The 25,563-nt window shown below is 60.6% G+C and overlaps 1 protein-coding gene across 1 annotated transcript in view; it reads left to right on the forward strand.

The window, feature by feature from the left end:
* Positions 1-1,562: 1,562 nt before the first annotated feature.
* The window catches only part of LOC100075935 (cytochrome P450 26B1), a 29,659-nt gene continuing 5,658 nt past the window's right edge, over positions 1,563-25,563 (forward strand). Inside the window, exons 1-5 of the mRNA XM_029046562.2 lie at positions 1,563-2,730; positions 7,015-7,239; positions 20,622-20,897; positions 23,027-23,182; positions 24,373-24,654. Of these exons, the coding sequence (XP_028902395.1) occupies positions 2,527-2,730; positions 7,015-7,239; positions 20,622-20,897; positions 23,027-23,182; positions 24,373-24,654 (1,143 nt within the window). The 5' untranslated portion in view covers positions 1,563-2,526. The remainder of the gene's footprint in view (positions 2,731-7,014; positions 7,240-20,621; positions 20,898-23,026; positions 23,183-24,372; positions 24,655-25,563) is intronic.

The following is a 25,563-nucleotide window of genomic DNA, read 5'->3' on the forward strand; positions in this document are numbered from 1 at the left end:
CTCCGGGGCCGTCCACTAGGTGGGGTTACAGGGCAAAGAGTGAGCGGGAGTTTTCGCGGGGACCCGCTAGGATCTGGGCTACCGCGCCCCCGAGGGGAGTAGCCCGGGGACACCGGGGCTGGTTGGGTGGGTCGGGGGGAGGGGGGGGGGGGCGACCACAGAGTCGGGGGAGACAGAGACCGACAGAGACAGGGAAGGCCGAGGAAAGGGAGACGGGAGAGAGCCATCCCGACAGAAGCAGAGGGAGAGACAGAGATGGAGGAAGGGAGAGAGACGCCAGGGAAGGGAGGATGGGTGCAATGCAAGCTTCAGGTAGGGAGCTGGGGGTGGGGGGTGGAGAGGAGAAGAGCTCGGATCCGCACGCGCGCACACTTTGGGGGGGGGGGGGGGGGGGGGGGAGCAGATCGTCTTCAATCGCCCCCAGCCCCGCTTGAGAGAGAAGGAGGAGACGAAAAGGAAGGGAAAGGACGAGGGAGAGAAGAGAAAAGCGAGAGATCCGGAGAGGCGGGGAAGAGACACACTCACACGCACACGCTGTGTCTGCGCCCCGCCAGCCGCCGGACTCGAACCAGTTGGGGAGGTGGAAGGAAAAAAGATATACAGACACACAGATGTGAGATAGATAGATATACATACGTACGCATATATGAATATATGCATAGAGCTATACACATATGTCTATATAGGCATATAGAGAGATGTCCATATATATGTATATATATATAATATACCATGGAACTTCTGTGGATGTGTGTGTGTGCATGTTTTATCCCCGCCGCCGTGACCCCCTCGTCCCCATGCCCTGTAATTTGAAGGAAACGCGGGACCGGGCAGGGCCGCACTCCTGGGTCCCGGCTGCGGACATGCATGGAACCAGGGATGCAGAGGGGCTGGGGTGCGGAGCGTATGTGTGAGTGTGTGTGTGTGTGTGGGGGGGAGGATGACACTTCTCCCCTCCCCCTCCAGGAGGAAGGGTATGTTTAGGGGGTGTGGGTTGGCGGGGGGGGGGGGGAATTCTCTTTCCTTGTCCTAATCCTGGAGGAGGATTTGGGAAGGGGAGAGGAAAAGGGGAGCGGGGGGGGGGGGGAGAGATTGCTGGTGGGGGGAGGGGGAGAAGGACGGGGTGGGGAGGGGGAAGGGCAGAGGGGGCGAGGCGGGAGAAAGGGAAGGGGGCCTTGGGGGGAGATGTCCGGATCTCAGTCTGCGAGGCTTGTGCGGGGACGCCCGACAGCCCGCAGGAGAGGGGGGAAGAGCGAAAGGAGAAGAAGGACAAGGAGAGGAGGAGGTGGAGGACGAGGAGGGGAGGAAGGGGGGGGGGGAGGAGAAAAAGCAGGGGAGGGGGAGGGGCAGAAGGGAGGAGAATGGAGTTGGGATCCCGGGTCCCCTTGCTTCCAGGCTGAGGCTCCTTGGGAGACGATCCAAACCTGGCACGCTCCAGCGCAGGCCGGGCCTGGCCTCTCCCTCCGCCCCCAGCCCCTGCGCGGGCGGGGTTGAGGGAGGGGTTGGCCCAAGGCCCGCAGCCTCCACCGCCTCTATATAAACACACACACTGACTCTCTTTGGACGCAAACCCACATTGAGCAAGGCTTTTAACTACCAGCCCAGAAATCCTGCCTCCTTTTCCCCGGCAAGTCCTAGAGGAGAGAAATAGTCTTGGGGGTCTCTGGCGGCGGCCTTTCTTGATTGATACCAATCACCAACTCAATTTTTAATTTTTTTTTTTTCGAGGGGAGGGAGAGAAATTTTGACACCGCTGCTCTCCCCCCTGCCCTCTCTGCCCCTTGCCCCGGCCCCAGGCTCAGTTGCTGTTACCTTGTTGCTGGTTTTTTTTCTTTGTTTTTTTTTTTTGGTTTTTTTTTTTTTTTGGAGGGGGGAATTAGAAATTATAACTTTTTTAGGGGTGGGCAGGGAAAGGATTTGATTAAAAGTTGGCAGGACACTGAGTCTGGGGTTTCCTCTCTCGCCGCCTTTTTCATTTTATCCCCCAAAGTTGGGGGTCGTGGGGGATATTCCTTCTCTCTTTCTTTTTTTTCCCCCGATTTTGGATTTTTGGCCTTTTTCGTTTTGTTTTTCGGTCGGATTTTTTTTTTTCGATTTCTTTCTGGACTAGACGGTCGCCTTTTGGGGGCGAGCGCCCGAGGGGTGCGGAGGGGCTGGGCACAGCTCCGCCAAAGTTTTCGGGGGGCGGGGGGGGGGCCGGCAGGTAGCCCGCCAGCCCCTTTCACGTTCCCCCGATAAAGGACCAAAAGTCACACTTGGAATCGCCTTAACTTTTTTTTTAAAAGAAAAAAAAGCAAACAACCCCCCACCCCCCAAACAAAACCAACAAAAAGGAAAACTCCTCGCTTCCCCCAGCCTTTCCCCCTTTCCCCACTTTGGAAAAACGTTGTGTGAGTCCCCCCCCTCCAGGACCCAGAGACCCCCGTCTCTCTTTCGCCCCCCCCTTTGGCCTCCCTCCCCTCCCCCCACTGCAGCGGTCCCTCCCACCTCCGCTCCGTCCCCCCGGCCGCCCAGCAGCCCAGAAATATGCTTTTCGAGAGTTTTGATCTGGTGTCCGCGCTGGCCACCTTGGCCGCCTGCTTGGTTTCGGTGACCCTGCTCCTGGCGGTGTCACAGCAGCTGTGGCAGCTCCGCTGGGCCGTCACCCGGGACAAGAGCTGTCGCCTCCCCATGCCCAAAGGCTCCATGGGCTTCCCTTTAATCGGAGAGACTTGCCACTGGCTACTGCAGGTAAGGCATCGCCGGCCCGCGCTCCCGGTGCAGCCCTGGGGTGGGGGGCGCCTAGGGCTCAACGGTCCGTCCCTCCCACCGGTCCCTAAATCCATCTCTCCCCGAGCCCCCGGGGGGAAGGAAGGGGTCCTTGGCTTGGGAGAGGTGGAAGGGCCGGTCGGTGAGAAGAGGTGATGGAAAGGGGGGGATCGGGGCGAGGGTGAGGGTCCCGGGCGGGCCGGGGAAGGGGGTGCCGGGGGGAGGAACGGGGGCGGACAAGTTTAGGGCACCCGCTTTCCGCGGTGGCCGGTGGTGGTGGGACGAGGGGCCCGGGGTCTAAACCCTCCCCCCAAAAGCGGGCATCCGAGCCCCCCCACCGGTCTGCGGGACCGCTTCGTGGTGGGGAGGGTGTCCTTGGCTCTCTGGATGGGGAAGGGTCGGAATTGAGGAGCGGGGGGCGCGTGAGGGGTCGCATCTGTCCTGCCCCAACGCCCCCCAAATCCCCTCTCTCCTCCCCGGACCATTCCCCAGCCCCTCGGCAGCCGGACAGCGAAGAAGGCGAGGAGGGGGGTCGCCTCTTTAAGGAAGGGGTCGGCCCGGGCCCGTTTCAGGGGGTTAGGGTGGCTCGGGTCAGGGGGGCGAAGGTTAAAGCAAGAAAAAAAGAGAAAAGAAAAATCAAGGTGTGAGGAGGGTTGGCCGGCCAGGTAGAGATTTGTAGGTGAAGAATTCACCCCGGGTTTTGTTGGAAAAGGCGCCGGGTTGAAACCGGTTCAAGGTGGTCCTGGCGGAGATGGGGGTGGGGGGCTGGGGGTCGTGGGGAGACGAGCTCGGGATTAACGCCGGGGCACGACATCCAGCGCCGGCCGCAGTGTCTAGCGCTCCCCCGCCTCTCTCCATCCTGGCCTCCTAAAAGGCGGGCGAGGGTCTGGGGCGGCGCGGGGGGAACCAGTGGAAAACCGGGGGGCGGAAAAGAAAGGAAAATCCGATTTGGAAACGGAGGGAGGGGCGGCAGGGGAGGGGGGTAACTTGAACCAAGTCCGGGTATGGATTTCGAGGTGGGGGCGGGGAGGACCGGATTCCCCGCCGACCCCATGCCCCGAAAAGTCCTTCTTGTGGGCTGGGAATTGGGGGTCCCGAAAAAGGGGGGGGGGGTCTCTTCTTCCTCTGTCCGGGGACGGTGGCGGGGTTGATGGGGGGCGGCCACGGATCCGGGGTGGGGAAGGGGACGAGGGGAGGTCGCCCTCCTGGCTGGAGGGGATAAGGGCCGGGCAGAAGAGTTGGGAAAAATCCAGTAGTGAAATAATAGTAACCGACCCCTTTCTAACGTCCCGAGAGGGGTCCGCCGGGACTTTTAAGCCTAAGGTGTTGGGGGTGGGGGGTCGTTGGAGAACCCCCTCCTCTCCTCTCCCTCCCCTCCCCCCTCCCCAGTCGGCGGCGGGAAGGTTGGGGGGCCTGGGTCCCGGCGCCACAGGAGCGAACCGCCCCTCTCTCAATAGGGCTTTATTATTATGACTTTTTTTTTTTCCCCGAGCCATTTATCAGATTTTACAGGGGTTCCTCCGAGGGCTCTCCGCTTCCAACGCGCTCCTCCGTCTAAACAGAGTCCAGGGCTAAAAATACCGAATTTCTGTATGAATTGGACGCGGGCTGGAGCGGGCTGCCGTATGAAGGTGCCTTTGTGAGGTCGGGGAAGCGGGGACAAATGAGTCTTTATTAAGGCTCCCGACCAGCGCCCTTTAATTGGAGTTACGCGCATCGGGGGCCGGGGTCGTCTGCGCCCCCTCGCGAAGCCCGCCCGCCCCTGGGGCGGGGGGGGGGGGGGAGAAGGAAAGAAAACAGAGACGGAGAGATGCAGAGAGACAGGGAGACCGACGGGGAGACAGAGACGGAGAGAGACAGGCAGAAAGACAGACACAGAGAAGGGCGCAGGCAAGATCTCCCTCCCTCTCCTTCAATCCAAACCCCCAAATCCCTACAAGAAAGAGTCCGGTAGGTTCCCCCCCCCCCGCCCCCCAAATCCCCCTCCTCTTTAGGAAGCGGCGACCCCTTAATAGGGTCCAGGCAACCGACCTGAGAAAACCGACGGGGGTCTTCATCAAGTTAAAGTGGTCCCTCCCCCTCTTCCCTCTCCCCCCCTCTATTTTTTTCCGGTGTTTTCGACCCTCCTGGATTTCCTTTCTGCCCCCCCCCCCCCCGCTCCCCAACTCTCTGCTCCTGGGAGATTAGCTCTCCCCTCGAGAAACTTATGGAGCATGTGGGAAAGTGATTAAAAAGCCCAGAGCTGCAGATTCCCTTTAAAGAATATTGCAACGTGAGCGAGACAGACAGACAGATGTGGATGGGGGGGGGCGGGGGGAGGATATGTGTGCGTTTGGGGCGGGGGGCTCAGTCTTGAGTCAGGGGGCGGTGGGAGGGGCGGCCCTAACTGGAAAAAAGACCTCGCCCTTGGTCCCGCAGGGTCGCTTCCAGTCGGGGAGAGGGAGACAGACAGAGAGACAGTGTGGGGGGCTGGGGCTGGGGGGGGGGGTCACGTTATCCCGACCCCCCCTGGGGGGAGGGGGCTGAAGAGGACAGGTAACTACTTTCCTCGGCCTCCGGCCTACGACGGGTTAAAGGGTTTGGAGGGTCAGGCAATGGGGGGAGGGGGATGCAGACGTCAGAAAGGAAAGCCCCCCCCCCCCAGGATACCCCTTCCTGCCACCCCCCCCCCCCCCGTCCCTTTGAGACCCCTGCGAGGGGTCCAGGAGTGCGGGGCTGCTGCGGACCCATTTCCTCTGGGCGTCCAAACCCTCCTCCTCGGTGAGTGTGGGGCGGACCCTCCCCTCCGGCCCCAGGCCCCCTCCCCATTCCATCCCACCCTGCGCCTTCCCCGGGCCTACGGGATCGGATTACCTGTCCCGGGTTTACACTGTCGCCTAATCGCCCGTAATTGACCCGCGGCTCACACACAACCGCTTCTGTGTCTCGCTCGGGCGGAGCTGGGGAAGCGGGGGGAGGGGGCCGACCCCTCCCCATTTCTCCCGGAATAACGCGCGGAGGGCCCCCGGGGCCCCCCTCCGGCCTCCCCCCCCAGCCCCTCCCGCAACCCGACGGTAACAATAATAATCATAATAATAGCGGTATTTGTTAAGCGCTCACTCGAGTGCCGGGCACTGTGCTAAGGGCTGGGGTGGACCCAAGCAGATCGGGTTGGACGCACGAGGGGCTCCGGGTCTCCGTCCCCCTTTTCCAGACGAGGGGACCGAGGCCCAGAGAAACAAGTGACTTGCCCAAGGTCACACAGCAGGGACAAGCAGGGGGCGAGTCGGGTCGGGTCGATCCGGAAGCCCCTTGGTGGGCCTCGCCGAGGGAGAGCGGAGGGAAGACACGTTTCCCCAGATTTGTTTATTTATTTTCTCTCGTCGAACCGACCTTCGCTAGGTCCCCAAGAGGCAGGGGATGACAACATCAACACGTACTTGCCCAGAATAATGTTTTAAATGGGAAAATCCCTCCAGGAGAGCCGGGTGGATGGACAGGGAGGAAAGGGGCCGGCGAAGCGTCCCCCCCTCCCTCTCCCCTCCATCCCGCCGGGGCAGGTGGGATACGCTAGATAATAATAACGATGACGGTATTCGCTAAGCGCTTACTATGGGCTAAGCGCTGGGGTGGATACCGGCAAATCGGGTTGGACACAGTCCCTGGCCCACGTGGGGCTCACGGCCCCAACCCCCATCTTACCGATGAGGGAACTGAGGCCCAAGGTCACCCAGCAGCCAAGGGGTGGGGGTCGGGATCCGTACCCCCGACCTCCCCCCTCCCAGGCCCGCACTGCTTCTCTTGATCTGCGATGGTTAGTGGAGGGGGGCGGCTTTTCCCCAGGAGGAAATAATCTGATCGACCAGTGAGCCCGTCGATGAGGGTGATGATATCTGTTAAGCGCTTACTATGTGCCGAGCACTGTTCTAGCCCGTTGTTGGGCAGGGATGGCCTCTATCTGTCGCCGAATTGTACACGCCAAGGGCTCAGGACAGCGCTCTGCACCCAAAGGACGCTCAGTAGATACGACTGAATGATTGGGGATGGGCTCCCCCGTCCTCTTCCCTGCCCCGGCCCCCCACCTTCTTCCAATCACCCAACCCTGAACCACGACCCGATCTGCGGCCCCTGCCCCGGACCTCGACTCTATCTGGTGCCCCCGCCCCAGACCCCCAGGCCCGTCCGCTCCCCCTGCCCAGGACCCCCACTCATCTGGTCCCCCTGCCCCGGACCCCCCGGATGAGGGTCTCAGAGGTGTCGGTCTGTCGGTCCTCCCCCCTGTCCCAGGGCTCTTGCTTCCAGTCTTCGCGGCGGGAGCGCTACGGAAACGTCTTCAAGACCCACCTGCTGGGGCGGCCGCTCATCCGCGTCACCGGCGCCGAAAACGTGCGCAAGATTCTCATGGGCGAGCACCACCTGGTCAGCACCGAGTGGCCGCGAAGCACCCGCATGCTCCTCGGCCCCAACACCGTGGCCAACTCCATCGGGGACATCCACCGCAGCAAGAGGAAGGTAAGGGCCCCCCACCCCGCCCGCTCCCGGGCCCCCCGCACCGGCACCCTTCGCGGCACGTGCTGCGGGGAGGGCCCGGTTTTCCGTCGCCCCGACCGATTTTCCGGGCGCGGCTCCCCCGTCGAGCAGCGCCCCCTGCCGGGCGCGGAGAGACGTCCTCCGCCGCCGCCCCGGGGGGCCGCTCCCCGCCACGGCGAGGACCCGCGGGCCACCCCGCCCCCGCCGCTGGCCCACGGCCCCAGCACCTGCCCGAGCGACCCCCCCGGGCCTCCGTTGGGGAGGGCGGGGGTCTCAGGGCCAGGGAGGCCGCGGTCTCTGTCCGCCGAGACGGACCACCTCGCCCGGGCGGGGTGACCGGTTGGGTCGGGGTACGGGGCTGGGGGGGAGAGGACGGGGCTGGGGCGGCCGACGCAGGGTGACCAGATGGGTCCGGGGCAGGGGGAGTGGACCGGCGTGGGGGTCCGGGGCAGGGTGACCAGAGGGGTCGGGGTCCGGGGCAGGGGGAGTGGACCGGCGTGGGGGTCCGGGGCAGGGTGGCCAGAGGGGTCGGGGTCCGGGGCAGGGGGAGAGGACGGGGTGGGGGGGCCGGGTGACCAGATGGGTCGAGGTGCGGGGCAGGGGGAGTGGACCGGCGTGGGGGTCCGGGGCAAGGTGACCAGATGGATGGGGGTTGAGGGCAGGGGGCTCCGATCGGGTCGGGGTCCGGGGTTGGGGGAGTGGAAGAAGGTGGGGGCCCCCGGGCAGGGGATGGGACGGGGGGTGGGGGTCCGGGGCAGGGTGACCGGACGGGGGTGAGGGTCCGGGGCAGGGCCAGCGGACGGACCGGTATCCAAGCCAGGGCGAGTGGCCGGGGTCGGGATCCGAGTCCGGGCGGTGGACGGGGCCGGGGGCTGGGGACTCCGGCGACAGCTAAACCCCTTCCGCTCCTGCCGGAGCTTCCTTTGAGGAATTTAAAAGGGCGATGGAGAGGCAGGGGGATGCCCCGGTTGAGGGGCGGGGGCGGGGGAGCCTCCGGCCGCCCGGCCGCCCCCCGCATTGCCGGCCGCTCCGCGCCTGGAGGTGCGGGAGGGCGGCGGGAGGGACCGGCCGGGGAAGCACCGGGGCCCCGGGAAGTCTCCCTGCCCCCTCCTTAAAGAGGAAGGGAAAGCGGATGTTTGCTCTTCCCGTTTCCCGAGGGCCGGGATGGAGAGCCACGGGGAGAAACCCTCTCTCCATCCCGATCCCGCGTCTTGCCCGCACCAGCCCGGCGGCACGTGCTGTTTGAACTGCAGTAACCCCGAGCCCCCGATCGCCACAGGAGCCGAAGCGAGGGGGGGAGGAGGGGGAGGAGGAGGAGGAGGAAGAGGAGGAGGAGGAGGAGGAGGAGGAGCAGGGAATGGGGCGGGGGAAGGGGGCGAATCGTCGCCAATTTCCCGTCTTAAAGCGGCGATGGGCCCGGGCCCTCCCCTTAACGGCAGCTTTTTCTGCGGGGGTGGCCGGGGTTCAGACAGAGCCCAGGAGAGAATCGCCCCCCTCCCTCCACAGAGCCCGGCCTCCCTCCTCCCCCTCCCCCCGGGAATCCACCCGGGTGGGATCTCCGATTTATCGAATCCCAACTTTGGGCCCCGCACCGTCGCTTCCTAGAACGGCGCCGCGGGAGGAGGATGGAGAGGGCTTGTCTGGGAATTCTGCTCCGGGGAGGCAGTAGGTTCCCCCCCTTCCATCCCAGCCCCCTTCCCAAAGGGTGGGGGGTGGGGGGAACCTCTTTGGAGCCATCGGGAAGCAGCATGGCCTAGGGGGTAGAACGCGGGCCTGCAAGTCAAAAGACTTGGGTTCTAATCCCAGCTCCCGTGTCCAACCTGATTAGCGGTGTCTAGCACAAAATAAATGCTTAACGAATATCAGAAAAAAAGTGCGAGGAGAAAACGGTAGAGGACGAGGGACCTCCCATCCATACCTCCCCATCACTGGTCTCAGGCCTCTTTTTCTCTCCCTTTTACTTTTGCCTCCGAAAACCTGGACACCGGGTCCTTTGTGATCTATAGTTTCCTCTGCCACAGAGAGATCATTTCACAAGGACCGTGCCGAATATCGTTGGTGTTTACTCATGCCCATACAGGGCTCCACCCCAGTAGGTGCCCAGTACAGTCCTCAACGCTCGATTGTCTCGTCTTACGCCGGCGGCTCGTCCCCGACCCACAGCCGTGGACACATCTCCCCCAGGACGCCCCACCTCCACCTGCGCTCGTTCTGGTAGAGGATCCTTAGGGTTTTCTCGATCAAAATCCAAAAGTGGTTTATTGTCGCCTCTTCCACGCAGTAAACTTGAGTCGCCACCCTCGACTCTCTCCCGTGCCTCTGCTGCCCAGCACAGGTGAGTCGTTAGCAGATGGCCTTCCACTCGCCAGCCACTGCCCAAGCTAGGAATGGAATGGATAGGCCTCGGCTCGACTCTCCCTCCCATAGTCGAGACTGGTAGAGTGCTGGAAACTTTCCAGGTGGGACCCTGAGAGGGGCAACCTCCAATAGGTAGGCAAAAAATCCTACCGAGTCGCAAGTTCCTCGAAGGCAGGGATCATTTACTGTACTCTCCAATGTGCTCAGTATGGAGCTCTGTACCGAGCAAATGCTCAATAAATACCATTAATTGATTGAAGAAGAGAGAGACGGTCATAGGGCTAGAAAGAGAGATGGGCAGGGAGAGGGAGAGCATTGAGTGAGAGGAGAGGTGTCGGGGGTTAGGAAAGGGGGCATGAGAGAGGAAGAGGCAGAGGGGAGCTCGTGAGATAGGACCCTCAGAGCAATCTGAAGCCAGGAGCCCATCCTGGATGCCCCGGCATGTTCAGAGGGGCTTCCTCAGGAACTCGACAGGGGCTGGGAGATAAGGCCCGTCAGGGAAGGTCCAAGGAGTCGGGGTGGTTTGACTGGTTAAGAGAATGCTAAGCAGCCACTGATCTCGACCCGGCCTTGCCTTGGTCAGGAGGATAGTGAGCCGTTCCACATCTGCACTGGGGATGAGTCGGAAGGGGGGGATTTTTTGCAGCCAGAGGGATTTAGGATAGACTCCCAAGGAAGGCGTTCTTGCGGGGAGGGCATCAATTAACCTTGGGGAGTGTGACGGATGGAAACAGCGAAAGATCCCCCCCCCCCCCCCCGAGGGCCTGATTCTGGTTCCGTGCAGTCCCAGATGGAGGCGGGGGAAAGGGCAGGGGCCCCTCAGTCTAAGGGCTTTTTTCTGCAGTCTCGTCCGGTACTGGGCTTCAGGCGCGAGTTTTTGGAAAGGTGTGGACGCAGCTCTGTGGACCAGCAGGGTCTCTGCCGTCTGCAGTCCCCACCGTCTCTGCTCTGGAACCCTTGGGCTAGAGCGGTAATAAACGCAGGGAGGATCTGGGTTGAGGCGACCCGCATTAGAAAGGATTCGACTCACCCTGCTGGAATGAACAATAGTGTAGACGTAGGCTGTCGTTACTCGAATTCTTTGGAGCATGCAATGGTGTAGGTCCAGTTGCATAAGCAGGACCAGTTGAAAGTGAGTTCCACCACCACTCCCTGCTGCCAATAATCCAGCCTGGTTTAACCTACTTCAGGCGTCACCCAAAAGACTCTGAACGATCCTCTCCGGTGGTATAGACAGAGAGGCTGGTGATGTTGCCTGGGGTCTTATAATGCTGGCGGGTTCGCACTCGTTGAGCTGTTGAGACAGCTTCCGAGAGGCCCCGGCACTAGCAGGAGTTGGAGATGAGGAGGACCATATTAATAACGGGGACCCTTCCTTGGGTTTGAGGCATCTTCCTTGCCCACCGCTCAGAGTGTCTTCATAGACGGGCTCCCTTTTCTCTCACGATGAGCCCCGGAAGTAACAATCCTGCAAGAATTGATCCAGGGCTGGTTTGGACATTCCTCCTTTTGGAGGTAGGGGGCTGGAGAGCCTTCTGCTCAAGCGTTCCGGGAGACTCACAGAATTCTTGTGCAGATGAGGAAACTGAGGCCCAGAGTGGTCCGGGGGCGGAGCCGGGACAGGCGATCACGTCTCAGGGAGTGGTGGGGTCTTCCTTTCACCTCCCCCCGGCCCCCGAGAGGGTGCTAATTGCCGTCTGTTGGTGTGTTTGTTTGGATTAATGCTGAAGCCATCTGCGGGCCGCCATGGTTTGGACGGGCAGTTCAGCAAAACCACACCAGCCGACGGCCTCCACCAAACCCCTCTGAGGATGATGTAGTGGAAACGGGTTTCTGTTTTTAAAAAGCAGCTTTATTTTTAAACGTAGCCACTGCCCAGCTGGCTGGCGAGGCGGAGCTGTGGTGGGGGTTGGGGCAGGCCACGAGGTTACCTCGCTGAGGCTTCCCCGCCGGTGATAGGAGACGGGCTCTCCCTGCAGGGGCAAGTGGGCAGGGAGACCCTCGCTCGCTTCGCCCCCGGCTCCGGGGCCCTCCCCGCCTCCCGCCCACGGTCTCTGCCCCTGGCCCTCAGTGTTCTGTGGCTACAGACTTGACACCCCTCCCTCTCCCTGCCTTCCCTTCCCCTCAGGCTCCCCATTATTCCACTCTTGGGGGCCCAGCCGGCCCGGGTGAGCCCAGCCCTCCTTCCCTCGACCCTGGCCCCGACTGGGCTTCCCCAGAGTGCACGGTGGGGGGCGGGGGGACCCCCAGGTCTGACCGGTACCGGGGGGCTCGAGCCCAGAAGTCCATCCGGCCGCGGCCGTGCCGGTGACTCCGGGGCCGGGCCCGGGTCGAATCTGCCGGGGAGGCCGAAGGAACTGAGGCTGGGGCCTAAAGGATTGGAATATCCATTCATTCAATCGTATTTATTGGGCCCTTACTGTGTGCAGAGCACGATACTAAACTCTCGGGAGAGTAAACTATAACAATAAACAGACATATTCCCTGCCCATGCCCTTGCCTCGAGCTCTTGCAGTCATGTTGGCTTCTGGGGGTAATTGGCTTTCCTTCATTGCGTCTTCATCCTCCTCCTCTTCCCCGTCTTCCTCCTCCTCTCCCCTTCAGCCCCACCTCCCGCCTCCTCCCTCGCTGTCACTCAGCCAGCGGCCCAGATTCAAAGCTTTTCATCTTCCTCTGGGGAATCAGCCTGCTCAGCCCATTAATCACGTTTATGGCTCTTCTCTGGCAGCCGCCTCCAATTTGTCAAGCTCTTCGCAGGGAGACACCCGACGAGTCCGGCAGCGGAGGTCACTGTCTCCGCACCGGCTGGGGGTGGGGGCCAGAGGACCGGTCCGGAGGTTGTGGTGGGGCGAGGGCGGAAGGGGGAAATGGAGATTGCATTCTGAGTCCCGAGGGTGTGAGCCCCATCAGCCTCCCTGGGTCATTCAGTCCAGTGCTTCCCACCCCTCCCAGTCTCGGGCATTTCTCCTGGGATAATAATAATAATAGTGATGATGATGGTATTCGGTAAGCACTTACTATGTGCCAAGCACTGGTCTAAGCATTAGGGTGGATACAAGGCGATCAGGTTGTCCCACGTGGGCTCGCAGTCTTAATCCCCATTTTACAGATGAGGTCACTAGGGTCCAGAGAAGTGAAGTGACTTGCCCAAGGTCACGCAGCAGACAGGCGGTGGATCCGGGATTAGAATCAACGTCCTCCGACTCCCGAGCCCGTGCTCTCGCCACTAGGCCAAGCTGCTGCTTCTGCTCTAACTTGAATCCCTGCAACTGCAGGCCCATCTGGAGATTGGGACCTGGAGGCCAAGGACCCCCCCCACTCTGGGTAATTTCCCTTTCTTCCAGAAGCAGTTGGGACTGAGAACTGCCCCTGTTCGGTCCCAAGGAGCGGCCACGTTGGCCTGACCTTCCATCCCTCCCGGCGTTTCTCTATGCCTCGGTTTCTCCAGCCTCGTTGAGGGAGGCAGACGGGCCCTGGGGTCTTCCCCCTCAGGCTTTGTTTGGTGGTTAGGGGTTTCCGAAAGGCATCCACTTCTGGGGCGGGTCGCCACCACCCAGCAGGAATGGGGTGGCCCAGGTGTTCCCGGGAGGCCCCCCCGGCTAAAATGGGGATCCCTGACCGGTGATTCCCCGCACCGGCCCGGCGCGGCGATGCTTGCCAAAGCCGCGTCCTTCACTCTTGCTACTGTAGCGGCTGGGGGCAGGAGCCCGGCCGGGGGAGGAGGAGGTGGAGGAGGTGGATGGCGCAAGCCCGGGCGGCCGTGGGCTCTTCGGCAGATAGGGAGCCGGTCGGCGAAGCCAAGGCCTCCGGGCTGATAGGATGGGGAAGGAAGCGGAGAGTCTGGAGGAGGGGGAGGCAGGGAAGGCCGCCAAGCTCTCTCTCCAGCTGCTACTTGCGCGAGCAGCCGGAGTCCCAGCTCCGAGACCCCCGCACGCTCTCCTTTCGGCACGGGAGACTGCGGAGGGAGAGGAATTCAAGGTTTAGAGCGGAGCTCTCTCTCTCTCTGGGCTTCCAGCCGGCTCCGCAAAGGCTAACCTTGAGGGACTTTCATCCTCGGGAGCTGAGCGCCCTCTGGGTGCAGCACCCTGTGCTGGAGAGGGGCCGAGGGAGAAAAGCCGGAGCCTTCGTCTCAGCTAAAACTGACCGGGACGCGATGATGAGGTTGAGCTGGAGCTAGCGGGGAAACCGAGCCTGAACCGGCCGGAACACAGGGCTGGCCCTGGGGGACACGACGCTAGAGCTAGTGGGAACTGACTGGCTCCCTCTGCTCTTCCCCCATCCCCTCGCCCCACAGCACTTACGTATGGATCTCTCATTTCATTTACTTCTAACGGGGCTGGTTTACTATGGGCCAGGCACTGCACTGAGTGTTGGGGTGGATACAAGTAAATCGGGTTGGACGCGGCCCCTGTCCCACCTGGGGCTCCCAGGCCCCATCCCCATTTTTACAGATGAGGTAACTGAGGTCCAGAGAAGTGAACTGACCTGCCCATGGTCACGCAGCAGACAAGTGGTGGACCCGGGATTTGAAGGCATGACCTTCCGACTCCCGGGTCCGGGCTCCAGCCACTGCGCCGTGCTGGATGAATGGCATGACTTGGGGTCCGGTGGGCAGGATCCGGGAAGGCAGGCTCCTGATAGAGTTTCGATGACTTAGTGGCGAGGAAGGCGGAGGTTGAGGGGACACTCAGGGTTGGAGACCGGCTTAGGATGGTCCCCTGGCTGTCCACAGACCTCTTGACATTCCTCAGCCCCCTCCCTCTGACGGATTCCTCCCCCAGTTTGGGACTCTCTGCTCATCCAGGTTCTGGGGTGCGCACTGTTGCTGTGCAGGGTGACCAATACCCGCCGGCGTGGGGGTCTCACCCTCTGCCCTGAATCCAACCGCGCAGAGCCCGTCCCGACCCCTCGAGCAGGCTGGCGGCGGTGGAGGAAGGGGAAGCTGTGGGATCCAGCCTGGGTCCTGGGTCTGTCTCTCCCCACCGGGGACTACTAGGGGGTCTTCTCGTCCACCCCCGCTGTCCCCGGACCGTGGAGCTCTTGCAGGTTTCACCCCCCGTGAGGCTCTGCTGGCACTTTTAGCTAAGAGAAATTCCCAACAGTCTGCGGGGCGGGTTGGCAGGGCATCAATCCCGCAGGGTCCTCTCCGGCCCTGAGGTTCCTCCAGCCCATGGCGGGAACAGGGAGGCTTTTGGGACGCGAGCGGGGGTGGTGTGGGGGAAGGGTCAAAGGGAAGGCGATGAGGAAGCTTGGCCGTGCTTGGCCGGGATTATATGTCAAGAGGCTGGAAAAGTCTCTCTCGCTGTGGATGTAATATAAAGTGTACGGCTCTTTGCCCCCGCGCCCGGGGGCTCCTGCCTGGGCCATTGCTACCTGATACCTCGATTTTCCAGGCATCGGGACGTGCCAGGGGTGGGTTTGACTGGGCAGCCCTCCCGTCCCCTCTACAGCCCGCTCCATTCCTCAAGGACTGAGTCACCCGTCTCCGTCCCGGAGACTACCTCTTTCCCCTCCTCCTGACCTAGACCGGCAGCCGGCAGCGAGGGGACTCTGTGTGTGTGTGTGTGTGTGTGTGTGTGTTTGTGCACGTGCACGTGTGTGTTCTCCATCCACTGTATTTTTCAAGCAGTCGAATTCATTGAATTCTTACTGGGTGCAGAGCACCGTACCAAGTGCTCGGGAGAGTACAATACCACAGAGTTGGTAGTCATCTCTAGACTAGAAGCTTGTTGTCGGCGGGGAACGAGTCGGTTTATTGTTACACTGTACTCTCCCAAGCGTTTAGTACAGTGGTCTGCCCACAGTAAGCGCTGAAAAATGCAATCGAATGAAATGCGACTGAATGAACGTTCCCTGCCCACGAAGAGCTTACAGATTTTCTCCCATCCTTAATGAGGAGGAAAAGATGTTGGGAGCGGATGAAAGTTGCTGGGAGGATTTGCCTTGGAGAATACAATCAATCAATCCATCGGTGGTATTTATTGAGCACTTACTGTGGGCCGAACTCTGTACTAAATGCTTGAGAGAGTACAGAACAGCACAACAGAGTGTTAGACATGTTCCCTGCCCACAAGGAGCTTATAGTCTAAAGGAAGGCTGAAGGCGCACTGAACCAGGCCGCCGAAAGACTTGGCAGAGTTTTTTGGGGAGGGATTGGTCTGCTTTTCCTCCTGCCCCTCAAGGACCAAAGCAGAGGAGAGAGGCTTTACTGCAGCAGGAAGCAATTGGGTTAGACCTCAGGAAGGACTTCCCGACCAGCAGCCAGATTAGACCCAAGAGCGGGCAATCAAGGGAGGGAGGGGGAGAGGAAAGGTTCTCCATCCCTGGCACCTGAAACCCCCAATCTGGAGCTTTCCCTTCTGTGGTAGCAAGGGGCTGGAGTGGGTGACCTCACAAGCCAGGTCGAGGGTCTTAGGGCTGCAGTGGCTCCTCGGAGACGAATGGCTTCTTGCTTGTGTTGGGCACCGGGTGGGCATTCCGCAGTTGCCTGGTGGTGAGGGAGGCAGAGGCCCCATGGGATCCCAGTATAAAAAGGAGAAGCAGGGAGGAAGTCCCCTTCTCCAGAGGTGGCCCCATCCACCCCGTCGCTCTGGCTCTCGGTTCTAATCTTCCCCTCCACTCCCCGGTTTCCCCTTTCCCTGCCGGAGGCATTCGGGATGCCGGTATGGAGCTGAATGAACAGGCGGGACCGCTTCCCGCCTGGCCGAGCAGAGGGTCAGTTGGGCGCCGAGGCGGGGGGAGAGACGAGATGAAACCCAGTGAAGTTCTTTCCAGGGGCCCAGTGCTCTGGGCCCTGGGAGTTACTGTGTCATTTGTGGGCACCCCTGGCTTCTGATAAAGGCTCCGTTAGTCTAGGCCCCTCCTACACTCTCCCTGAGCAGGGGAGACCAGCAGCAAGGGAGAGTGCTCTCCGAGCACTGAGAGCACCGGTTGGACAGGGGGCAAGAGTCATCGGGATCAGCCGGGCGGTTGCAGAGCGCAGACCGGGCAGGCCGACCGTATTCGGAAACGTTCGGCTCTGGCCGAAGATGGGGAGGTGGGGATAGGAGCAACCCTGGGCATTCCATCCGGGCAGTCTTGGGGGCTGGGGGGGGAACAGTGGGAGACATCAGCCCTCATCACCCCGTGCAGCTGGCGCCCGTGGAACCGGAGAGGTTCGGCGTCTCGCCTGAGGTCTCGCAGCCAGCCTGGCCGCTGCCGTGCCCGCCCCCGCCGCCCCCCCGCCGCGCTAACCACCGGGCGGTCCGACCTCCCGCTGACCTGGCGCGAAGGCGGGGAGGCTCCGGCTGGCCCCCAGCACTGACTTTGCTCACTCTCTCTCTCTCTCACTCGCTTGGCTCCGGCCGAGCCAAGGGAAAGCGGAAGGGTAGACGGAGGGCTGGGGGCGGGCCAGCACCCAGCAAATGTCACAATTACGGATCTGTGCAGAGGCGCCCCCCCCCCCCCAACCCCCCACAGGAGGGCAGGAGCCAGTCAGGGAGAGGAGGGGGGACGGCGGGACGAGGGGACCACCCGTCCCGCTCCCCGGGCACAGGCTTAACCCCTCATGCTCCGGTCACTCCGGGCCAGTTTGGTTCTCTCACTGCTCAGGAACCTCCGAGTCTTGCCCCCTTGCAGGAGGAGTCGGTGGAGCCCCTCTAAGTTGAAGGCAGCCTCGGGCCCGTGCTCAGAGATGAAGCCACCTCTTTTCTCGCCCCTCCTACCCCTGCTGCCTCTGGGAGCTATCGCCCCCGTGGAGCTGCTGCTGGGGAAACACCTCCCACTGTCAGGACAGAGAAGCAGATCTCAGCTGTCCGGATTGGGGGGCTCGTCTCGGAGGCCCAGGGTGGAAAGCACTGGGAGCGGGGCTGGCCTCGGCCTGCAGAGGTCAAGGGGCACAGTGCAGGGCCCGGCTTCTGTGCGCGGCGGTGCAGGTGTGGAGCCCCGGTTGGGCCTTCGGGGGACCCACCCACCTCATCGGGGTCTCGGGGGGCCGGCCACCGGACGTCCGTGGAGGGATCGCCACGTCCGGCCCTGCTGCCGGCCGAACCCTTTCTTTTTGTGCGGGCTGGGGCCGAGCGGAGGGGGTGTCCGGGTGGGGCTGCGGAGCGTGACACAAATTTGGGTATATGCACCCTTGTGGGTATGTGCACGCGTGCGTGTGCACGCATGCGTGGGCGGCTTTATTTAGGACTGAACCCTCAGTCTGCCCCCCCTCCTTTCTCCTGCTGCAGTCTTGATGGGATGGATGGGGGTGAAATCTGGGTCCCCTCCCAGGATCCAGAGGGGGGTTTCTGACTCCTAGGCCTCCCCATGATTTCCCTGACCACGCTTCTCTCCCCGCATCCCCAACGAATTCCAACAGAGGGAGCACAGTGCAAGGGAAGGACACTAGAGGGAGCAGGGATTTAAACCGGGAAGGCTGGGAAAACTGGGAAAGCAGAGGGATTTGCCTTCTGTTCTCCGTCTGGCTTCCCGGGGTCCCAAACTCCGGGGCCCAGAAGCGGGGTCATCGATTCCAATCCCCTATCTCCGAGCAGGACCTCACCGAGTCAACCCGATGTCTCTCCTGGGGTTAAAGTCTCGGCTCCCTTAGCGGCCTGTGGCCGGGCTGGGTGGGAAGCTGGGGCCGTTTCAGCCTCCAGAGCAGAGCAGAGTGGATGGTTGGAGGAGGATGATGACAGAGTGGCAGAGAGGAGCAGGGAGGGTCTCCCAAGATGGGGGATTAGGATGCTGGACTATTCAGAGGCAGGGGAGACCCAGGCAGGATGGGTGGGGGTACAGGCTGGGCCAGTCGGAGGTGCTCGACCATCGGCAAAGCCAGCTCCCACTCTTTCCCTCACACCTCCCTCCATTCTGGAGGTTGGGAGCCAAGGGGGAGGTAGACGGAAGCAAGAGGAAGATTTGTTTTGATCCGGTTTTCAATGAATTAATCACTCAATCGGTAGCATTAATCGAGCACTTACTGTGTGCGGAGCACTGCATCCAGTTAGGGAGAAATAAGGTGGGGAGATGAGAGGTGAGTCAGGGAAGGCCTCCTAGAAGAGATGGGATTTGAGTAGGGCCTTGAAGATGGGGACGGCGATGGTCTGCCGGATATGAAGAGGGAGGGAGTTCTTGGCAGGAGGAAGGGCAAGGGGTCGACGGTGAGAGTGAGACCCAGCACGCGACTTAGCCTGAGAGGCATGGAGAGTGTGAGCTGGGGTGTGGTGGGTCAAGGGATTTGCCAAGGTTTGCAGGAGTTCTAGTCGTAACCAATGACCCTGCAGAATGTGGTTGATGACGAGAGATGCTCGGGGCTGGGGTGGAAGAAGCAGGTTCCCTCTCTAGCCTGCGCTCCCCAGACCATAAGTGACTGTAGCAGGAAGGATTGAAGTTAGAACAAAGGCAGACTCTTCCCGTGAATGATGCCCCTAGAGTGGCATCAAGGGGGAGTCTGAGCTCCCCTTCCTAGAAGATCCCTCACCTGGTTGGATGGGCTTGGAGACACCCGCTGCAGGGGAATGGTTGAGATGGCTGCTTAGGGACCTGCTCAGCCCCAAGAAGCCCCGAGTGTCCGATTCTCCTGTTCAGGTTGAGAAAAATAGACCTCCCCCTCCCCAGTCCCCCCGTGTCCGTCTGGCAGGTGGTCTCGGCTCTCAGTCCCAGCATCCGTGTCCTTTTAATAATAAAAATAATGGTATCCGTTAAGCGCTTACTGTGTGCCAGGCACTGTACTATGTGCTGGGGTGAATATAAGCGAATCAGATTGGATGCAGTCCCTGTCCCCGGTGGGGCTGTCGGTCTCGACCGCCATTTTCCAGACGAGGTAACTGAGGCCCAGAGAAGTGAAGTGACTTGCCGCAGGACACACGGGAGACAAGTGGCAGAGCCAGGATTAGAACCCACGACCTGCAGTTTCTCAGGCCCGTACTTGATCCACTACGCCTCCCCGGCTGCTTCTGCTACTTATCTTGCTCTTCGAAATCCTCCCCGCTGGCTTTAAAGGGCCAGGGCTGTTATTCCAGCACACAAGGCTCCAGAGGGCCTGGTCCATTAGCTATGCAGGTTCCCGGCCAGGAAAATGTGACCTTTTCCTCCCTGTGCTGACTGCTAGGGAAATTCTCCAATTCACAGTTCACCAGCCCGTTACGATTCCTGGGACGGGGAGGAGGGGCCGGGAGGTGTGGGGGTCCGTGTGCCTGTGGGGCCGTGAATATGTGTGCGTGCGTGTGGATGTGTGTTTTTGTGGGTGTCTGCCCGTTTGTGTATATGTGTTGCTTTTTGGTGGGGACAGGGATGGGGAGTGAGGTTCAGACTGAACGTTTTTGCCTCTTCTCCACCATCCCTTCCCTGCATCACTCAGGCCTGGACTGGGTCCACATCAAGCAGCATGGCCTAATGGATAGAGCACTGGGAGTCAGAAGGACCTGGGTTCTAATCTGGGATTCTCCACTCGTCTGCTGGGTGACCTTGGCTAAGTCGCTTCAATTCCCTGTGCCTCAGTTACCTCAGCAGGAGAATGGGGATTGAGACTGCGAGCCCCATGTGGGACAGGGACTGTGCCCAAACTGATTTGCTTGTATCCACCCCAGCGCTTAGTACAGGGCCTGACACATAGTAAGTGCTTAACAAATGCCATAATTATTATTATTATAATTCCCTGGGCCTCAGTTACCTCATCTGTAAAATGAGGATTAAGACTGTGAGCCCTATGTGGGTCAGGGACTGTGTCCTGCCTGACTAGCTTCTACCTACCCCAGCGTTTGCAACGGTGCTTGACACCTAGTAAGCGTTTTGCAAATGCCGTCATCACTATACCATCATTATGCCGTCCTCTCCTTCTCCTCCCATTCCCTTCTCCCCCACATATATACCGTGTCTGGGGACAACAGGAAAACACAGGCCGCAAGATTGGTAGGGCCATAGTCAACAGGAGTGTGGGGGGCATGGAGGGAGGAGAGGGGAAAGTGGGAGCGGCCGGTGAGGCTGTGTCTCTCTCCCCGTGGGGGTCACACGCACCTCTTTCTCCTCTGGCCCCCGTCCAGGTCTTCTCCAAGATCTTCAGCCACGAAGCGCTGGCGAGTTACCTCCCGAAGATCCAGCTGGTGATCCAGGACACCCTGAGGGTGTGGGGTGGCACCCCGGAGCCCATCAACGTCTACCAGGAGGCCCAGAAGCTCACCTTCCGCATGGCTGTCCGCGTGCTCCTGGGCTTCAGCATCCCCGAGGACGACCTCACCCACCTCTTCCAGGTCTACCAGCAGTTCGTGGAGAACGTCTTCTCCCTGCCCGTGGACCTGCCCTTCAGCGGCTACCGACGGGTAAGCGGGGGCCCCCAAGCGCCATGTCCTTCCTTCCCAAGCCCCTCCGGGGCCGAGCCGGGGCCGAGGAAGGAAGAGTCCACCTGTTTTGAGTCGGGGGCCGGCTCCACTGACGTTCGGCTAGTGGGCAGGAGGGGAGGTAGCCTGTTTCAAGCTGTCCATGGAAATCCTACCTTCCGGTTCCATTAGCTCCCGACTCCCCCAGGCCAGCCAGAGAAGAAGGAGACGGTGATGGGGGGGCGGGAGTGGTCCATCAAGTTTTCCTCCAGGAACCGGGGTGGGGAGAGAAGCGGCATGGCGTAGCGGATAGAGCATGGGCCTGAGAATAAGGACGTCGTGGGTTCTAATCCTGGCTCTGTGACTTGTCTGCTGAGGGACCTTGGGCAAGCCGCGTCACGTCTCTGGGCCTCAGTTACCTCATCTGTAAAGTAGGGATTGAGACTGTGAGCCCCATGTGAGCCGACCTGATTAACTTGCATCCAGTGCAGTGCTTAGAACAGTGCTTGGCATAGAGTAATCGCTTAACAAGTACCATAATTATTATTATTATTGGGAGTGCTCAAAAAAAATCCAGGCGAAAATGTTTCGGGCAAGCAGAGGAAGCCCTGGGCCAGGACGCAGTGAGCTTGGGCTTTATCCCAGCCCTCCTGTTGATGTGCTGTGTCATTTACCCTCTCTGAGCCTCGCTTTCTCCACCTGTAAAATAGGGAGAAACTGCCCACCCCTCCCTGCCTCGTGGGGTTATGAGGGTAGAACGAGGTAATAGGAGGGAGAGGGTTTGGGAAGGAGCCCTACAAGGGTATGATTCTAATGATGATAATGATTATTTATCCCAGCTCAGGGCTTAGAGGCTGAGCAATAGGTGGCTCGGAGACTACACTCGAATTCCTTCTGCATTTCCCAATTCCCTTCCACCCTCCTTCCCGATACCTCCCTTTCCTCCTCTGGTCTGGGTCCTCCTGCAGCTCAGCGGCACCGTGCACCCCCCAGACCTCGAGTCATGTTACTCTTCTCCTCCCCACCCCTCGTCCCTTCCTACAGATTCACTATCCTATAGGCCTAAGGCCCAGGGGGAGCAGAGCAGAGAGGATAAGTCCTGGGAATTTCTTTGATTTCTGCTGCCTGATTTCCTGTTGGCCAAATTCCCTCCAGTCCCTGGACTGTGGACCCGGCTGGGCTAGAGGAGAAGTGTTGCCTGGGACTGGGGGGAGTGAGAGAGGTTGTCCCTCCGGAGCTCTTTCTGTTCCCATGGATTCATCCGTCTCCCCACAGGCCCCTTTTCCAGAGGGAGAAACTGAGGCCCGGGGAGGAAAAGCCCTGTGCCAAAGGCCAAATGAATGGTGGGGAGGATTGGAACTCTTGAGGTTCCAGCTGTCACTGAGCCCCAGGACCCTAGAATAGCCCATCAGCCAGTAAATCGGCCCAGGTGGGCCAGTGTTTAAACAATGCCAAGCCTGGAATGAGGGGCGGGGGGCATGGAGAGCACTGGTTGTATGATTTTTTAGAGGTGTCCAGGACGGCAGGAAGACACACTCTCTGCCCTTGGGGAGTTTGGCAGGGGAATCTATGCTGGATACAGGCCATTTGGGATTTCCAGTGGAAATGGAGGACAGGGAGAGACTAAATAATTAGAATCCCATGGAAAATACCCCAACCTCCAACCCGTTTGACACCGTTGACCCTCAGAAGGAAAACTGGCAAAACTGAGGTCATCTTCTTTCCCCTGCACTGGTAGGAGGGCCAGCAGGACAGAGTCATTTGTCAGAGGGACCAATGGAGAATGGCCATTGCCAGAAGGGCCGGGGGAAATGGCCACTGTCAGAGGGGCCAGTAGGAAATGGCCACTGTCAGAGGAGACCAATGGGAAATGGCCAACAGGTGAGGCAGGAAGAGAAACAGAAGCAAAGAGCCCGGCTAATCCTGCACGATCCACTCCGGGAAAATCAAACAGAACCTGCAAGAGAATACAGGGACCTCGAGTCAGTCCAGCCCGTTGGCCTCATTCGAGAGAGGTCTGGCCTGGTGGGTGGCGGCGGGGTGGGGGTGGGTGGCCCAGGGGCCGGCGGGGGCCGACGGGTCCCCAAGAAGGGGCTGCCGGAAGAGAGTCAACGGTTTCTCTTTTCCCTCAGGGGATCCAGGCCCGTGAGAAGCTGCAGAAGGGGCTGGAGAAGGCCATCCGCGAGAAACTGCAAAATAGCCCGGACAAAGACTACTCAGACGCCCTGGACATCCTGATCGAGAGCAGCAAGGAGCACGGCAGGGAGATGTCCATGCAGGAGCTGAAGGTACGCGGCGCGTGGGTTCCAAATCCTGGGCCCCGAGTTCGAGCGGGGTCTCTTGGACTCTGTGAGCGGCTTTGCGATTGCGCGTCTGGGACCGCGTGAAACCCTGGAACCATCTTCAGGCAATGTGACTGTGGGACTCTGTGGCCGGGCGAGGATATGTGTGACTTCGTGAGTGGCTTCGTGATCATGTGAGCAACTTGGTGACTGTCGGTATCTCGGGCTGTGCAGGTGTGTATTGGTGTCTGTTGGACTGTGTGAGCGGGTCTGTGATTGTATGAGGGTCTTTACAACTGTGCATCTCTTGGAAGATGTGACGGTGGGTCTCTGGGGCTGGGTTTGCGTCCAGTGGATTGCGTGAGCGGGTTTGTGGATCTATGAGCGACTTTACAACCGTGCGTCTCTTGGAGAGTGTAATGGTGGGTCTCTGGGGCTGGGGATTGCCCTTGTGACTAGTTCTCTTGGACTCTGTGAGCGGCTTTGTGATCGTGGGTCTGGGACTGTGTGAAACTCTATGACGGTCTTCGGACGGTGCGATTATGGGTCTCTGTGGCCGGGTGAGTGTATGTGTGACGCCCGTGATTGTGTGAACGTGTGAGCGACTTGGTGACTGTGGGTGCGTGAATATGCGCGTGTGTGTTTGTGTGTCACGTTGGGCTTGGGAAAGGGCACCGAACCCAAATCCGGTCTTGTCCCCCCGGTGCCCTGTGCCCCGCCCCCGTGGGGCCCCACCCCAGACTCCTATGTGGTCATCCCCCTGCACCTGCCCCAATCGGGCCCCCACCCAGAGCCCCACGTGGTCATTCTCCTGCTCCCAGCCACAGAGAAGCAGCATGGCAGAGTGGATAGAGCACGGGCCTGGCAGTCAGAAGGTCATGAGTTTTAATCCCGGCTCTGCCGCCTGCCTGCTGTGTGACCTTGGGCAAGTCGCTTCACCTCTCTGGGCCTCCGTTCCCTCCTCTGTGAAACGGGGATTGAGACCGTGAGCCCCGCCTGGGGCAGGGACCGTGTCCACCCCGATTTGCTCGTATCCACCCCAGCGCTTGATAAAGCGCCCGGCACATAGTAAGCGCTTAACACATGCCATAATTATCAGCATTATGGGACCCCCGGCCAGAGCCCCAAGCGGTCGTCACCTTGCGCTCGGCCTCACGGAATCCCCGCTCAGAGCCCCACCACTTCCCGGCCCCCAGGACGGCACCCTGGAGCTGATCTTCGCCGCCTACGCCACGACGGCCAGTGCCAGCACGTCGCTGATCATGCAGCTGCTGAAGCACCCGGCGGTGCTGGAGAAGGTGCGGGAGGAGCTGCGGGCTCACGGCATCCTGCACAACGGCTGCCTGTGCGAGGGATCTCTGCACCTGGACACCGTCGGCGGCCTGCACTACCTGGACTGCGTCATCAAGGAGGTCATGCGGCTCTTCACGCCCATCTCCGGTGGCTACCGCACCGTGCTGCAGACCTTCGAGCTGGACGTGAGTGAGCCCCTCCCCACCCCCGGACCCGCCCGATCTTCCCGGGCTAGCCGGGATCCGGCTGGCTGGGCTTTAGGCAACGCCTTTCAGGCCCTGGTCCCGGCCGGGGCCAGTGAGGGCTGAAGCAGAGTGTAGCCCGGGGATTCCCGGGTTCTGGTCCTGGCCCCGTTTGGGCACCGGGACCTCACGCACTGTGACCTCCTCCCTGCACACACGATCACACACACACACACACACACTATGACCTATGTATGTTTTGTGACCCCATGTGCGGCTACCTAATGCACTGACTGGATGCTCTCCAACCTCAACACGCTCTGACCCCCTGCTCTGCTGCTTCCTGCACTGTGACCCCACACACCGCGTCCCATACATTGCGACCTATGCACTGTGACCCCACGCCCTACAACCTCACGTACTGCGGCCCCTCCCGCACTGTGACCTCATGCACCGTGACCCCCCCCACGCTGTGATTCCACATACGGTGACCCCGTTGAGAAGCAGCGTGGGTTAGTGGATAGGGCACAAGCCTGGGAGTCAGAAGGTCCTGGCTTCTAATCCCTGCTCCGCCACTTGTCTGCGGTGTGATCTTGGGCAAATCACTGCACCTCTCTGTAACTCGGTGATCTCATCTGTAAAATGGAGAGTGTGAGTGTGAGCCCCATGCGGGACGGGGACCGAACCCGACCCGATTTGCTTGTATATTCACCCCAGTGCTTAGTGCAGTACCTGGAATACAGTAAGCACTTAACAAATACCATTATTAGTATTATCATTGTTATTATTGTCATGCACTGCACACTGCAAACCTCCTAGTGACCCTACGCACTGTGACCTCATGCACTCTGACCCCACATACTGCGACCTAATTGCACACACCCCCCCCCCCCACGCCACGTGGCCACCCTG

This window comes from Ornithorhynchus anatinus, chromosome 18 (assembly GCF_004115215.2).
Source record: "Ornithorhynchus anatinus isolate Pmale09 chromosome 18, mOrnAna1.pri.v4, whole genome shotgun sequence".
NCBI lineage: Eukaryota > Metazoa > Chordata > Mammalia > Monotremata > Ornithorhynchidae > Ornithorhynchus > Ornithorhynchus anatinus.